We start from the raw sequence: 14,949 nt of genomic DNA on the forward strand, positions 1-14,949 counted from the left end.
GAAAAGCTTTGTGGACTACAAATGATGGGGAGTAAGCAAGACCATCAGAAAGCAGGCTATTTTCCATTTCTAAAAACTAGCAGCGCTAAAGGTTTGTAAATGCAGTACAAGGAAAAACCGAGGGCCGAAAGCACCACCTCTCCTTCCTCGCGCACGATGCGGAGTACCGATCACAGTGTGCCATAAACGCGCTCCAGTTCGCAGCGTTTTCAACTTTCAAAGTCTCTGTACTAGAAAATCATCCCGAGGAAAAGCTGATCGTGGGCTCAATGGCGCCCTGGAAATACTGTCTGCCATAAAGGCGCTCGGTCTCGGAACTGGTGAGAGGGAGCGCTCTTCGGTTTGTGAAACCCAGCCATTTGGTATGTTTCCATTGTTGTAACACTAGAAGCTAAGACAGCGTTTCAGCAGCCTTCTGTACACACCAACTTTTAAAATCACTGCCACCAAGTCAATTCCGACTCGGAGTGCCCCTATAGGGTTCTCAGACTGTAACTCGATGGGAGTAAAGAGCCTCACTCTCTCCCACAGAACAGCTCGTGGTTTTGAACTGCCGACGTCACAGTTATCAACCGAACTTGTGTTGCACTGGACCCACCCGGCTTCTGGTTTACCTAGTAGGCATATGGATGCGATTCTATCACTGGCAAGGATTTTTGCTTCAGGGTAGATCTTAAATGTTTTATCTTTAGGCTGTTCTTACTGTTATTATTTTAGCAAATGAAAGTGACCCATTACTCTGCAATTTGTCATTCTCAGCGTAATAGACCAACCATATGGCTAATATAGGCCTAGGCCAACTCACGGGAGCCCTGTGATGTAATAGTTATATGCTGGGCTGCAATCCTCAAGGTTATCAGTTTGAAACCACTAACCGCTCCAAGGGAGAACGATGAGACTTTCTGCTCCCTTAAAAAGTTTCAGTCTCAGACTCTCACCGGGACAGTTCTACCCTGTCTAATAGGGTTGTCATGAGTTGGAGTTGACTCATTGGCAATGAGGGCTATGTGTGTGTGTGTGCGTGTGTGTGTGTGTGTGCGTGTGTGTTTTATCAACTCATACATGACTTGTAAAAGCTCAGTTCAAGACTCATTTTACCTGTGAAGAGGACTTGTGAAGGAGATGCAGCATTCTTCTCAATATTGCAGCAGGTTGGAGGCTCTGGGTTTGCGACGGTGGGCTAACTGCTCCCTATGAGGCCCTTCCCAGCAGCCCCGGTGTCCATGGGACGTGTTCCGAAGACCTCTCCCCAGAGAGCGTTTACTGTGGGGTGGGGTGGCTCCATCTGTTTCCTTTGAGGGTCCCCTGCTCCTTCTCTCCAGGGGGTTGCCTGCTTTGTCCCTGGCCAGCGTTCCCTCCTGCATGTGGCAGTGGAGCGTGACACCATGGCCTGCATCCTGTGGGGTGTTTGTACTTCACAGCTGGGGATCGTGGAGGTCACCCATCCAACCCAGGAGCCTGCAGGTGCCGTGTGGGTTGCAAAACCACCTTTTCACCAGGCAGAGTCTGTAACTGACAACCTTGCTCTCAAAAAATGGTGGCTGTGATAGATACACGGTTTTGCTGAAACTACACTTTATTTCTAAGTTTAAAGTCAGCCTTCTGCTGTATGCTATACAAATACTGGAATTTTAATTTTGTTGTTTTTCCTCCTGGCTGTAATTTGTAATTAGCACACTCCCAATATACCTAAACCATACCCATTGTCATCAAGCCAGTTTCCACTCAGAGAGACCCTGCATTGGGTTTCTGAGGATTTTAATCTTTACCAAAGCAGATAGCCTCATTTTTCTCCCTAGGAACAGTTAGCGGGTTTGAACTACCGACCTTATGATTAGAAGCCCAATACATAACTGACATCACTGGGACTCCTTCTCAATCCGTATAGCTGACTCTGACTTGCATTTCCATATTCTAAGTGTTTATTAAGGGAAAATGAGTTGATTTATTTCTATTCAGCTTTTCATCGACTTCTTTGTAAAGCAGTTTGAGTTTGGGTGTACAGCATAAGGGAGTGGGTTGTACACAGTTCCCATGTGCTTCCTCACTCCCTTGGACAGTTTTTTCCTATTGCTAACATCTTGCATGAGTGTCGCCCATTGGTGACAAATGATGAACTTATGTTAATGCATTACTATAATTCGGATATGCATAGTTTATATTAGGATGGCTGCTTTGCATTGTCAGTCCTATGACTTTAAAAAAGGCATACTGTCTACATCTACCATTACAGATTAAACCCAAACAAACTCACTGCCATTGGTCAATGCCAACCCATAGCTTCCTGGAGGACCAGGTCGAACTGTGAGTTTCTGATGCTGTAACAACTCTTTATGGGAGTCAAAAGCCCCATCTTCCTCATGTCATTATAGTACAAGGGAGAATCATTTCACTGCGCGCTACGTTTAAAAGCAGCTTTATTGGAATATAATTCACATGTCAGGCCATTCACTGATTCCATCACATTAAGAAGAAGTGTGCAGTCATCGCCACGGTCAGTTTTAGACCATTTCTTTCTCGAATATATTATTAGCTCCCCATCCCTCCCACCCCACCTAAACTCCCTGCCATGCCCCTAGGTAAAGATTAATTCAGGTAATTTACTTTGCGGTACCCTCTGTCCAACAGCCAGGCTAGTCCCATCCCTCACTCGTGGTCAGAGGAGTCACTAGAGGCCTAGTCCATGTGGGGACCCTGAAACTGGGTTTGGGGCTTCCTTTGTCACCATGGCCTTCTGCAAACTAGTGGTTACAGTTTAAGCTCTGATACTGCTCTAGTCCCTGGATGTGGATTTGATTATTTGCAAAGCTTGGGTCCCACAGGTTGGTGCACTTCTTCCATGTGGACTTAGTTGGCACCTCACTGAGCTGCCTGCTCATTTGAAGACAAGTCTCAGCACGATTTCTTTTTTAAAAATCATTTTATTAGGGGCTCATACAACTGTTATCACAATCCATACACACATCAAGCACATTTGTACATTCATTGCCCTCATCATTCTCAAAACATTTGCTCTCCATCTACCTTTGACACCTCATGAACTCACAGGCTGGTGTGCTTCTTCTATGTGGGCTTTGTTGCTTTTGAGCCAGATGGCCACTTGTTTACCTTCAAGCCTTTAAGACCCCAGACGCTATATCTTTTGATAGCCAGGCACCATCCGCTTTCTTCACCACATTTGTTTCTGCACCCATTTGTCTTTAGCTATCATATCATGGAGGTGAGCACACATGGTATGATTTTTCTTTCTTTGATGCCTGATAACTGATCCCTTCAGCACCTCATGATCGCACAGGCTGGTGTGCTTCTTCCATGTGAGCTTTGTTGCTTCTGAGCTAGATGGCCACTTGTTTACCTTCAAGCCTTTAAAAACTCAGACGCTGTATCTTTTGATAGCTGGGCACCATCAGCTTTCTTCCCCACATTTGCTTATTCACCTACTTTGTCTTCAGTGGTTATGTCGGGAAGGTGAGCATCATAGAATGCCAATTTAATAGAAGAAAGTATTTTTGCATTGAGGGAGTACTTGAGTGGGGGCCCAATGTCCTTCTGCTACCTTAATACTAAACCTATAAATATATGCACATAGATCTATTTCCCCATCCTCATACATAAATATATTTGCATATGTACATCTTTATCTAGACCTCTATAGATGTCCTTTGCCTCCCAGCTCATTCCTCTATTTCCCTTGACCTTCCTCCTGTCCCACTATCATGCTCAGCCTTCATTTGGGTTTCAGCAATGCCTCTTGGTTACATTACCCTTGATCACGCCCTACCAGGCCTCCCACACCCTCCTCACCACCAATTTGGGTCACTTGGTGTTCTCTTGTCCCTGGGTTTGTTAACACCACTTCCTATCCTCCCCTTTCCTCTTTCCCATGTCCCCTCGGAACTGTTGGTCCCGTTGTTTTCTCCTCCAGATTGTTCTTCCAGCCTATCTTATTTAGACAGACCTGCAGAGATAATAACATGCACAAAAACAAGACAGAGCAAAACCAAGTAACAATATACAACAAAACAACAACAAATCAATGAAAAACAAAACACAGCAAGAAAGAAAAGCTTGTAGTTAGTTCAAGGATCATTCATTGGTCTTTAGGAGTGTTTTCCAGTCCAGTCTGTTGGGGTACCACGCCCTGGTCCCAAAGTCCATCTTCAGCATTCCCTGGGGACCTTGCTGCTCCATTCCCTTGCTGTTCTGTTGCATCCCCTTAGTGTTTTGCCTCGGTGTGGCGGGTTCACATCAGGTGCAATTACCACACTGTGTCTCTACTGTTTTTCCCTGTAGGTCTATGGGTTAGTGAGGGGCATCATGTCTCATAGACCTCAGCACTATTTTTGATGGCCAGGCACCATCTGATTTGTTCATAAACTATGTTATAACACTCATATCTTCAGTAGGGCCATGTCATAAGAATAAATTATTCATAGACTATGGCTACAAGTAATGCTAGCCTAAAATCTATTATATATCTTTGGTTTACATATGTCCTGGTTCACTTTAGAAATATCATTATCATTTTATATTAGAGTACATTATAAATCATCCATATGGGGCATAAAGCAAGTCTATTGATAGTATCATTAACTTAGCCAATGGTATAGAAGTTTTAAAAATTGTTTAGAAAAGGAAATTATACATGAGTAGGCCAGCTTTTCAGACGGTAGTACATTGATTGTTGACTTGTACAGATGAAAAAGTTCAGGGAACACTATTTACCCAAACCACGAGGGTTACGGCTAGGACAAAACTCTCAGTAACGCTCACTCACAGGGCAGAACCATGCCTGCCAGACTGACACACGTCATAAAAAGCAAGGGAACACGAAAACGGGACATATCTGGGCGTGCTGGGCCGGCACTCACTGGGTTCCTCAAAGCAAGGGCTCCAAACCAAAGTCCAACAACCACTGATGCCTACCCGTGGGTAGCAATCAGCTGCTTCTCACACTAGGGCAGTGGTTCTCAACCTGTGGATCGCGACCCCTTTTTTTGGGTCGAAGGAATCTTTCGCAGGGGTCGTCTGATTCATAACAATAGCAAAATTACAGTTATGAAGTAGCAATGAAAATAATTTTATGGTTGGGGGTTCACCACACCACGGGGAACTGTATTATATAGAGTAGCGGCATTGGGAAGGTTGCGAACCGCTGCACGAGGCCATTTTAGCCTTGAGCCCAAGGGAGTATGCCATTTCCTTAAATGTGGAACAGGTGAGCGTGAGGTAAAGCCTCGTTTGTTTAATGGGATTTCCACATCAAATCCTTATAGTATGGCCTATGAAAGATGTGCGCCTCGAAAGGGCAGAGTCTTGAGCCCAGTAGTATATAGCACCTGGTCAACAAGGGCTAGCAGTGATGTCAAAAGTGCCCAGTTAGAAACATCGTACCAGGCGTCTTCTGCCCTTGGCCTCCATGTAAGTGTTGCTCCACCCGGTATATCCAACCAACAGAAGCGTATTGCTGTCTCTGAAACAACATGCTTCTCTCCCTCACCTCTTGGCTTGAATTTCCAATCAATTTTGCTAATCACTCTTATAGGAGTGTCTGATTTGTGCTTGTCTTAGGACAATGTGTAGCAGGAACTGCATGGTCTTTTCTTTCTCTCCCTATCTTGAGAAGTGGACTCCTGCCGAGTCGAAGCTTCCTCCATCCATGTGATCTTTAAGATGTACAAATAAAGGGGGTGATAGAGTTAGTTCATGGACACTAGTCAAGCTTACTATTTCTTTGCTTGGGAGACTGGATGAAAAGATTACCTGGCTTGAGAGCAGAAAATTGCCTTTGTCTTAGTGTTTATCCTTAGACTCATAGAAAATTTGCTGTTTTTGTGACTAACTTCACTCATCATAATGGTTTTTGTGTGTATCCCTGCTAGGAGCTCTTTCAGGGTTCCGTCATTGTTTCATGGGCACCCATAGTTTTCCATTGTATGTACATTCCAGGTTGTCTTTATCCATTCTTCTCCTGATGGGCATTTAGGCTGTTATGAGCTTCTTGCTGTTGTGAACTGTTCTGTCTCTGACGTCTTTGGGTATGTGTCCAGAAGAGGTGTCGCTGGGTTGTGCGGTATTTCTAGTCCCAGTTATTGTAGATCGTGCCATATCGTTTTCCACAATGGTTATACCTGTTTATAAGCCCACCGGCAATGTGTAAGAGTTCTAATTTCTCCCGCCCTCTCCACATTTTTTGTCCTTTGTTTTCTTAATTGGGCTGTCATTGTGGGGCTAAGGTGATGCCTCAGATGTATCCTTGTTGGTTTGATGTGCATCTCCTAGATGGCTGGTGATCCTGTGCATGTAGTTGGTAGCCATTCAAGCCATGAATTTTCTTATTCATATCCTTTGTACTCCTTTGCAATTGGGTCATTTGGTTTTTTTCTTATTGAGTCGTTGCAGAATTCTATAGATTTTAGTCATTAGCCCCTCGTGTCATGGCTAAACAATTTTCCCCAATCCGTGGGCTCCTCCTTCACTCTTTGGATGAAGTCTTTTGATGTGCATAGGTGTTTTAGCTTTACTAGGTCCCAGGCATCTATTTTGTCTTCCTCTATTATATTTGGTAGTACATGCATGTCCCACAATAGTTCCCTTAAGTTTGTCCCAATTTTCTCCTTCATGATCTCCATAACTCTGAGTGTTACGTGCAGGTCTCTAAACATCTTGAGCTTGGTTTTGTGCACGGGGTGAGGTATGGGCCCTGTTTCATTCTTCTGCAGATGGAGGTCCAGTTTTGCCAGCACTGTTTTTGAAGACGGTGTCCCTTTCCCATTGAGTGTTTTTTAGTCCTTTGTTGAATTGCCTGTCAGTGAATGCTTACCATCCCCACCCCGGGTTTTCTTTTATATTCTACTGGTCTAGGTATCTATCCATGTGCCAATCCCAGGCTGTGCACCAATTCTGTGGCTGTGTAATAGGTTTTGAAAATGTCTGCATCAAGTTGCCCAAATGGTCTGCTATACACACAGGGCCCCGGAGGCCAGTGAGATCCAAGGTTTGGCTGGTGGGCTCAGGGTCTGAGAAAGACAGGCTTGTTCAGGGGAAGGGTGGGGGCTCAGAAGTGGCTCATGCCACTGGTCGGCGGTGAAGGCGAGTCCATCAGCAGGAGTTGCCGATCTCCCACCGGAAGAAGCTTTGGTGTACTTATTTGGTATGTTGTTTTTCTTGGAACCTTTCCAGTAGACTCTGAGGTGCTCTTCCTGTGCTCGTTAGCTGCCAGCCATATTCCCTCCGCTCTTCTCTGTGCGCCCTGTCCTCCACCTCTCTCCTTCCTCCTCTCCCTCGCACCCTCTAGCAACCAGTGATCTCTCCACTGCCTCTTTCCCAGAATGTCATGTTGTTGTGATCATACAGGATGCAACTGTCTGAGACTAGCTTCTTTGACCTAGCAATATGTGTTCGTGGATTTTCATAGCTCATTTCTTTTTATCGCTGCATGATATTCCATTGCATGGATATATTCCAGTTTGTATCCCCTTTCGTCTATTGGATTACATCTTGGTTTAAGAGCAGCTTGTCTCCATCCCTCAGTGAGTCACTGTGAGTCAGAATCAACTCGATAGCAGCGGTTTGGTTTTATGGTATTTTTGATAGGAGTCCTTTTCTTTTTTTAATTTTTATTTATTTACTTTTTTAAAATTTATTTTAACAATTTATTGGGGCTCATACAATTCTTTTCACAGTTCATACATATACATACATCAATTGTATAAAGCACATCTGTACAGTCTTTGCCCTAATCATTTTTTTCTCTTTTCTTCTTTTACATTTTATTAGGGACTCATACAACTCTTACCACAATCCATACATATACATACATCAATTGTATAAAGCACATCCATACATTCCCTGCCCCAATCATTCTCAAAGCATTTGCTCTCCACTTAAGCCCCTTGCATCAGGTCCTCTTTTTTTTCCCCCTCCCTCCCCATTCCCCTCTCCCTTATGTGCCCTTGGTAATTTATACATCGTTATTTTGTCATATCTTGCCCTATCCGGAGTCTCCCTTCCCCCCTTCTCTGCTGTCCCTCTCCCAGGGAAGAGGTCACATGTGGATCCTTGTAATCAGTTCCCCCTTTCCAACCCACTCACCCTCCACTCTCCCAGCATCGTCCCTCACACCCTTGGTCCTGAAGGTATCATCCACCCTGGATTCCCTGTACCTCCAATCCTCATATGTACCAGTGTACAGCGTCTGTCCTATCCAGCCCTGCAAGGTAGAATTCGGATCATGGTAGTTGGGGGGAGGAAGCATTCAGGATCTGGGGGAAAGCTGTGTTCTTCATCGATACTACCTCACACCCTAATTAACCCATCTCCTCTCCTAAACCCCTCTATGAGGGGATCTCCATTGGTCGACACTTGGGCCTTGGGTCTCCACTCTGCACTTCCCCCTTCATTTAATATGATATATATATATATATATACATACATACATATACATATATACATATACACATACATACACACACTTATATCTTTTTTTTTTTGCATGATGCCTTATACCTGGTCCCTTGGGCACCTCGTGATCGCACTGGCCGGTGTGCTTCTTCCATGTGGGCTTATTTGCTTCTGAGCTAGATGGCCGCTTGTTCACCTTCAAGCCTTTAAGACCCCAGACACTATCTCTTTTGATAGCCGGGCACCATCAGCTTTCTTCACCACATTTACTTGTTCACCCACTTTGGCTCCAGCCGTTGTGTCGGGAGAGTGAGCATCATAGAGTTCCAATTTAATAAAAGAAGGTATTCATGCATTGAAGGAGTGTTTGAGTAGAGGCCCAAGGTCCTTCTGCCACCTTAATACTTGACCTATAAATATAGACACATAGATCTATTTCCCCATCCTCCTATATATATTTGCATGTACATGTCTTTGTCTAGACCTCCATAAATGCCCTTGGACTCCTAGCTCTTTCCTCCATCTCCCTTGACTTTCCTCCTGCCCTACTACCCTGCTTCATCGCCACCTGGTCTAGAGTATACCTCTTCTCTAAGCAACCTTACCCTTGATCATTTCCCACCAGGCGTGCCACTCCCCCTTCTCTACCATTTGGGGTCCCATGTTTTTCACTAGTAGGAGTCCTTTTCTAGAGAAGTGTTTTATGAATATTTTCTCTGAACTTGCACTTTGTCTTCAGCCTTACTCCTTTTAAATGAAGTGGCCATCCCTACAAAGAAACTTTACGGGGGATTTAGTGGCTCAGGGGTGGAATTCTTACTTTTCATGAAAAAGACGCAAATCCGATGTCTGGCAGTTTTCCTCCTGTGCTTCTCCTCCTCATCCGTCAGCGGATAGATGGGTGCTGCTGAACCATTTCAGCAGAGTTTCCAGACTAACAGGAACTCGGGAGAATGCCTGACACTCTAACAACTCAGCCAGTCAAACCCTGTGCATCACACTGGTTTCATCACAGCTGATTCTGAGGATGGTGGGGGACTGGGCGTGGTTTTGCCCCATTGTCCATTTGGGAGTGCCAAGGACAACTGCACGAGACTTGAGAGAGCAGGTGGCATGCATAGACCATAGCGTGCACAACTCATGCTAAAGGCCATCAGCAGGGGGCGCGAGCCACTGGCATGTTTGTGTTCCCCACAGACACTCTCCTCTCACAGGAAGGGGCTGCTCTGGACCTCGGCGGCTGACCCATATCCCTCTGGGAGAGACTCCCCCGGGGAGATTTGTCTGCTGGCACTGACTATGTTTTGGTCCCCCCTTTCAGATCCTACACTGTGGAGCACGGACCATGTCCGGCAGTGGCTGGAGTGGGCGGTGAAGGAGTACAGCCTCCCCGACGTGGACATCTTACTGTTCCAGAATATCGACGGGAAGGAGCTGTGCAAGATGACCAAAGACGACTTCCAGCGGCTCACCCCGAGCTACAACGCTGACATTCTTCTCTCCCATCTGCACTACCTCAGAGAGAGTAAGGCGGTTCCCTTCCCTCCAGTGGAGATGGGTGGTGGTGGCGGTAGACATGAACCGCAGCTTCACATGGTTCCGGCCAGGTGGCATGGACAACAGCCGCCTGCCCTTAACTCATGTCTCATGTAGGATCAGAGAATGAGACACCTAGAGCATAGTCACTTAGAGTGGATGCCGCCATGGTGGTCCCCAGGCCACATGGGCGGCAGCCACCTCGCCCAGTGTCATCACCACCGGGAGATCCTATATTAAAGGAAAGCAAACTGTATCTGGTCACATGCAATGTAGTCTCCGGGATGCTCTGAATCTAAAACAGACACATTATGGAATGGTTTCCTCCTTAGCGGGAATGATGAGGTTAGGTCCTCCTCAAAATGGCACCACAGGCCCCTCCTCCATCCCCAACCTGAACACCCAAAGAGGGGCGTTCTTACTCCCTCCCTGAGATGTGGCTTCACCAGACAGAGTGGGAATGGCATCTCGGCGATTAGAGGCATGAATCCCAACGTTCGCTGCATGCTTTCATCTGTAAACGTCAAGCATGGTTCGAAGAAGCAGTGTGACAGCGGGGGATGGGTCAAGTCCCCTCCATCGCTTTGCCTGGCAATTTATTTCCTCAGTTAAATACCGGAGCCCTCCCCTCACCCCACCCTCAAGCTAGGTTTTAACAAGCTAACACGTAGCAAGGTGAATGAGAGATGCTCAGGGTCACCCATCCAGGTAGGGTGGGAGTAGGGGGCCGGGTGTCTTCTTCTGCCTTTTTTGGATTGGTTGATTGGTTTTCTGTCTGAGGAAGGTAACCCTCTCTCTTTTTCATTGCGATGTTGCTTTCTGTTTTGTTTTGTAGCTCCTCTTCCACATTTGACTTCCGACGATGTGGATAAAGCATTACAAAACTCCCCGCGGTTAATGCATGCTAGAAACACAGGTAATGCTGGCCCTGGCCTCCCGCCCCTCCCCCCAACACACGCGGTTAATGCATGCTAGAAACACAGGTAACGCTGGCCCTGGCCTCCCGCCCCTCCCCCCCAACAGCACAGGTGCAGGGTCCTGTCTACAGGTTGTATGCTTTGGGCTGAGGTAGCAGAGGGGCACTGGTCTGTCCCTTCTTGGCGGAGAGTGGAGGGATGTGTCTCACTGCCCGTGGGCTCTGTGGCCATGCTGGAGGCCTGGCCTGAAGGACGAGGGGCCCTCTGGTCCCCGAGTGCTTCTTTTTTCTCGCCCCTTGACCAGCCGAGGCACACCGAGTCAGCCTTCGGCCCTCGCCTCAGCTCCCCTCTGCTGGGGTTATGAGCTGCTGTTCCTCCCCTTTGGCCCAAATGATGCGCCCCATGGATTCTGTAGAAACAAAAAGCATGGCTCAGCCGGAAGGGCCCTAGCCTCCTTTCTTGGCTCATTTGAATCTTTCCTTCTCGTTCTGAATCGTGAAGGAATGCGCACCAGGCCAAGCAGGAACTTCCTATCCCCTCCCCCCCTAGAAGTTTTGGACCATCTGACGTGGCTTTCGGTTTCGGGTGCAGATTCGGTGTGCAGTTTGCACAAGCCAGCAGCAGAGAATGGCAGTTGCTGTGTGCGAGCTTCCGTTCAGAGGGGGAAACGCTGTCACGGTTGTGGAGGATAGAAAGTCACTAATGGAATGCCTGTCTCTAACCATCGTGTTGCCTCCGTGTGCCCTTCGTTTTGTCTTCTACTGGAACCCAGTCGGGCCCTGCGTAACACGGTGCTTCATCCTGGCTAACTCTCTCCCGCCTTCCCCTCTGGCTCTGGGCTTTCTGCAGAAGGATGTGCGCCTGGTCCCCTCGCGGCTCTCCCCTTCTCATGGCAAGAACTACCCAAGCATGGCCACAAAGCCCCTGCCCACCCACCTGCTGGACCAGTATTCCCCTGGAGGGAGCCTCTCCATGGTATAGGGAACCCCTCCCCAGCAGGCCATCCCCCTCATGGTCAGCCGTCCTGGAACCACGCAGCATCCGCCCCGTGTTTCCCACGGCATGCTGCTGAGCACAGTGTGAGTGGGACTGGCGGCTCCCAGCGCACCGTCTGTGGGCTTTAAGTCTGCCGAGGTGGGAACAACACCCGCCATGAGTTTGGTTGTGCCCCTTTCTCACCTAGATCTCTGGACGTGGTGGCCACCACCAGCTTAGAGAAACCCCCCACCCCCACCCCAATCCCACCCTCAGAAAAGGGCCAAACGCCTGGAGCTATACTTATTTGCTGACAATTTCAGCACTTTACAATTTCTGGAAGAGTGAGGAAAAATTCCCAGCAACCCTGGTTTCATGATTCCCGCCATTGTGGACCACAGAACCAATACAAGAACAGCCCCAGTGCATCCCGAACGGCCTGGCCTGCCAAAAGGGAATTTTCCCTGCTAACAATATGAGAATTGCCTTAAAGAGAGAAAGCGCAAGAACGCATCTGAAGAGAGATGCGCATTATTTTTTAATCAGAGCCATACACGTGCAGGCAAAAGAGCGGTCATTCCTCGATTCTACTTCCCAAGAGCTCTGTAAACCCGTTCACGGGTTTTTATGCAATCTGGGAGGCGGGGCCGGGAGGGACGGGCGTGATAGAACTCTTTAAATAAGCCAGATTGCTGGTGGGCACAGACGACGAGGCTTCAGCAAGAAGCCTAGAATCAGCAACAAATGTGGCATCTCCCCGTCTTTGGCATCTGTGCCGGTTCAAGGACAGCCGCCCCCCCCCCCCCCTCGTCGGCTGTGATGGGACCAAGCAGGTTTGGCACTGATGCTGAAGCTGATAACCGCAGCGAAAGCCTTCACATGTTTTGTCTTTCCTTTTGTCTGCAGGGGGCGCAGCTTTTATTTTCCCCAATACTTCAGTATATCCCGAAGCTACGCAAAGAATTACAACTAGGCCAGGTACGCCAACGCCCCCCCGTGGTCTCTTGCAGTTAGAGGCATTCCAAGATGTCCTGCTGACATCGTGGCCTCAGTCACGCGACTCAGAGCGAGAGGAGCCTGGAGCTGAAGCGAGTCCCAGACAGTCTTACTCTGAAATGCAGTTCAGTCAGACCGCGTCATCAGATGATCCCACCCCCAGTCCCTGAGCTGCAGAGGCACGGACTCCTTCTCTGGGGGGCCAGGGGGCCTGTGTCTGGGTGGACTCATAGTGGTCCATGTAGCAGTGCTTTCTTGGCTGTGATCTTCACAGGAGCAGCCTGCCACGTCGTCTTCTGGGAAGTTTCCAACTGCCAGCCTTCTGGTTGGTGGCCCAAGGTTTAGCCATTTACATCACCAAGCCACCTTAGCTCTTTACCCATTGTCCTTGTTGGGTGCCATCAGATCCATACCAGTTCATAGTGACCCTGGGTGACAGCAGTCTAGTCCCATCAGGGTTCCCAGGTGGTAAGGAAGCAGATCTTCCCCCAGGAAAAGAAAACCAGTTCTCCCCAACCCCACCCCACTCCCGCACGGAGCCACTGGTAGCTTGAACCCCAGACCTTTTGCATAGCAGTGCAGTGTTTCACCATGGTGATACCTGCAGCAGAACTCCTTTAAGTCAGTAACGCATGATCCTGAGCGATCAGTCAAAGGCAGCACATGGGATGTCTGACTCTGAAGACTACCGATGACGTGTAAGTGTATCGTTTTCAAGGGACAACACAAAGCAAGAGGGATCCCCTGCATAAATTTCAACCTCTTCCCAGTACCACTTCCTAATCCTGGACACCAATCACTCTGAGCAGAAGCAGGTCATAGTTATATCTATTGGGATCTGAATGTTACAGGATGCATTCTTCAATGCTTTAATTTGGCAATTGATTTACACAATTGTTTTGTCCCTTCACATTCTAGTCCTAAGTGTTTATCAAAGGACTCTGAGGGCCAGGTATGGTATCAGAATCAGGGGAGACGATGAATCGCCTTTCTGAAACTCTGTAGCTTTATCAAGCTCACTTATTCACTGAGCAGGTAGTCAGCAAGCACTTCTTTCTATGCCAGCCACTGTGTTAGACCCTGAGGGTCCAATGGTGAGCAAGATCAAAGCCAAGAGCAAGAGAGCCAGACATTAATATCTCCTCAGAAGTTCTAGGATGACAGTGGGGTCCTTGGTTGTGACCTCTATTCGTAGGGGCTGCGAGAGAAAGAATGAAGGAACTCAATCCTCTATGTTAGAAACAGGGAGGCTTGTCCAGAGGAAACAGCATCTAAGGTTCACGCCAAAGGACTGTTTACCACTCGCCTTACCTATCCAGCCTGTCTGGGATTGATAATAGCCCTGTAAACTAGATTGCACTATGCCAGCCTCGCAACTGGGGACATTGAGATTCAAGGACTGGGGTGGTGTCTCCGTGAAGATGCATGGATTTGTAGCATGTCTGCTCAGACGCAGGCTACTGCTCTCGGCCACTGTCACATGTCTAGGCTCTACTACCCTCCAAATCTGAACCGGTCACACCCCCAGGCTTGGCAGCTGCTGTTTGCTTGTAGTGAGAAAGCCTAGGGGTCATTGAGCTCAGCAGAGTGGCCTGAGCGATGCGGCTCCTCAGGGCTGTTCTCCCTCTCCCACTGCCCTGTGACTCCAGAGTGACTTCACGCTGACCAACTGTCTCTTCTCTGATCTCAGAGGGAAAGGGGGAGAGCATGGCGGAAAGGCTTCGCCAAAGTGCTCAGTTACCTCTGCCATGTTAGAGGTCTCACAGTGAAACGTAGACAAGATGCACGGTCTAGAGGGAGCCGCTCGGGGTGACCTTACGTAAAACAGGAGGAGACGGGCGGGAGCTGTGCCGTCACTGTGAGCACTGCCATGTTGCGTGCTCGCCGTGGCTGTGGGGTCAGACCATCTCATTAAGCGCTTCCCTCATTTTACCGGCTCTCCGCTGTGCCAAGCACGAGGTCCTTCTCTAGAGATTGGTCTCTCCAGATGGCGTGTCCAAAGTTCACGAGCCAAAGTGCCAACCTCCACTATTCGCCCCCAAGAGTTTTATTGACACACAATTTATATATCCTAGAACTGAATCATTCAGCTGTTAAAACATATCAAGGGGGAATTGTGCAA

The 14,949-nt window shown here is 48.0% G+C and overlaps 1 protein-coding gene across 4 annotated transcripts in view; it reads left to right on the forward strand.

The window, feature by feature from the left end:
• The window catches only part of ERG (ETS transcription factor ERG), a 346,902-nt gene that overhangs the window by 312,386 nt on the left and 19,567 nt on the right, over positions 1-14,949 (forward strand). For 3 of the 4 annotated variants that reach the window (XM_075542292.1, XM_075542289.1, XM_075542290.1), the window contains 3 exons: positions 9,725-9,928; positions 10,775-10,855; positions 12,738-12,809. In XM_075542292.1, coding sequence (XP_075398407.1) covers positions 9,725-9,928; positions 10,775-10,855; positions 12,738-12,809 — 357 coding nt within the window. The remainder of the gene's footprint in view (positions 1-9,724; positions 9,929-10,774; positions 10,856-12,737; positions 12,810-14,949) is intronic. The other variant, XM_075542291.1, reaches the window with a different exon arrangement.

Source organism: Tenrec ecaudatus, chromosome 2 (assembly GCF_050624435.1).
Source record: "Tenrec ecaudatus isolate mTenEca1 chromosome 2, mTenEca1.hap1, whole genome shotgun sequence".
Lineage (NCBI taxonomy): Eukaryota > Metazoa > Chordata > Mammalia > Afrosoricida > Tenrecidae > Tenrec > Tenrec ecaudatus.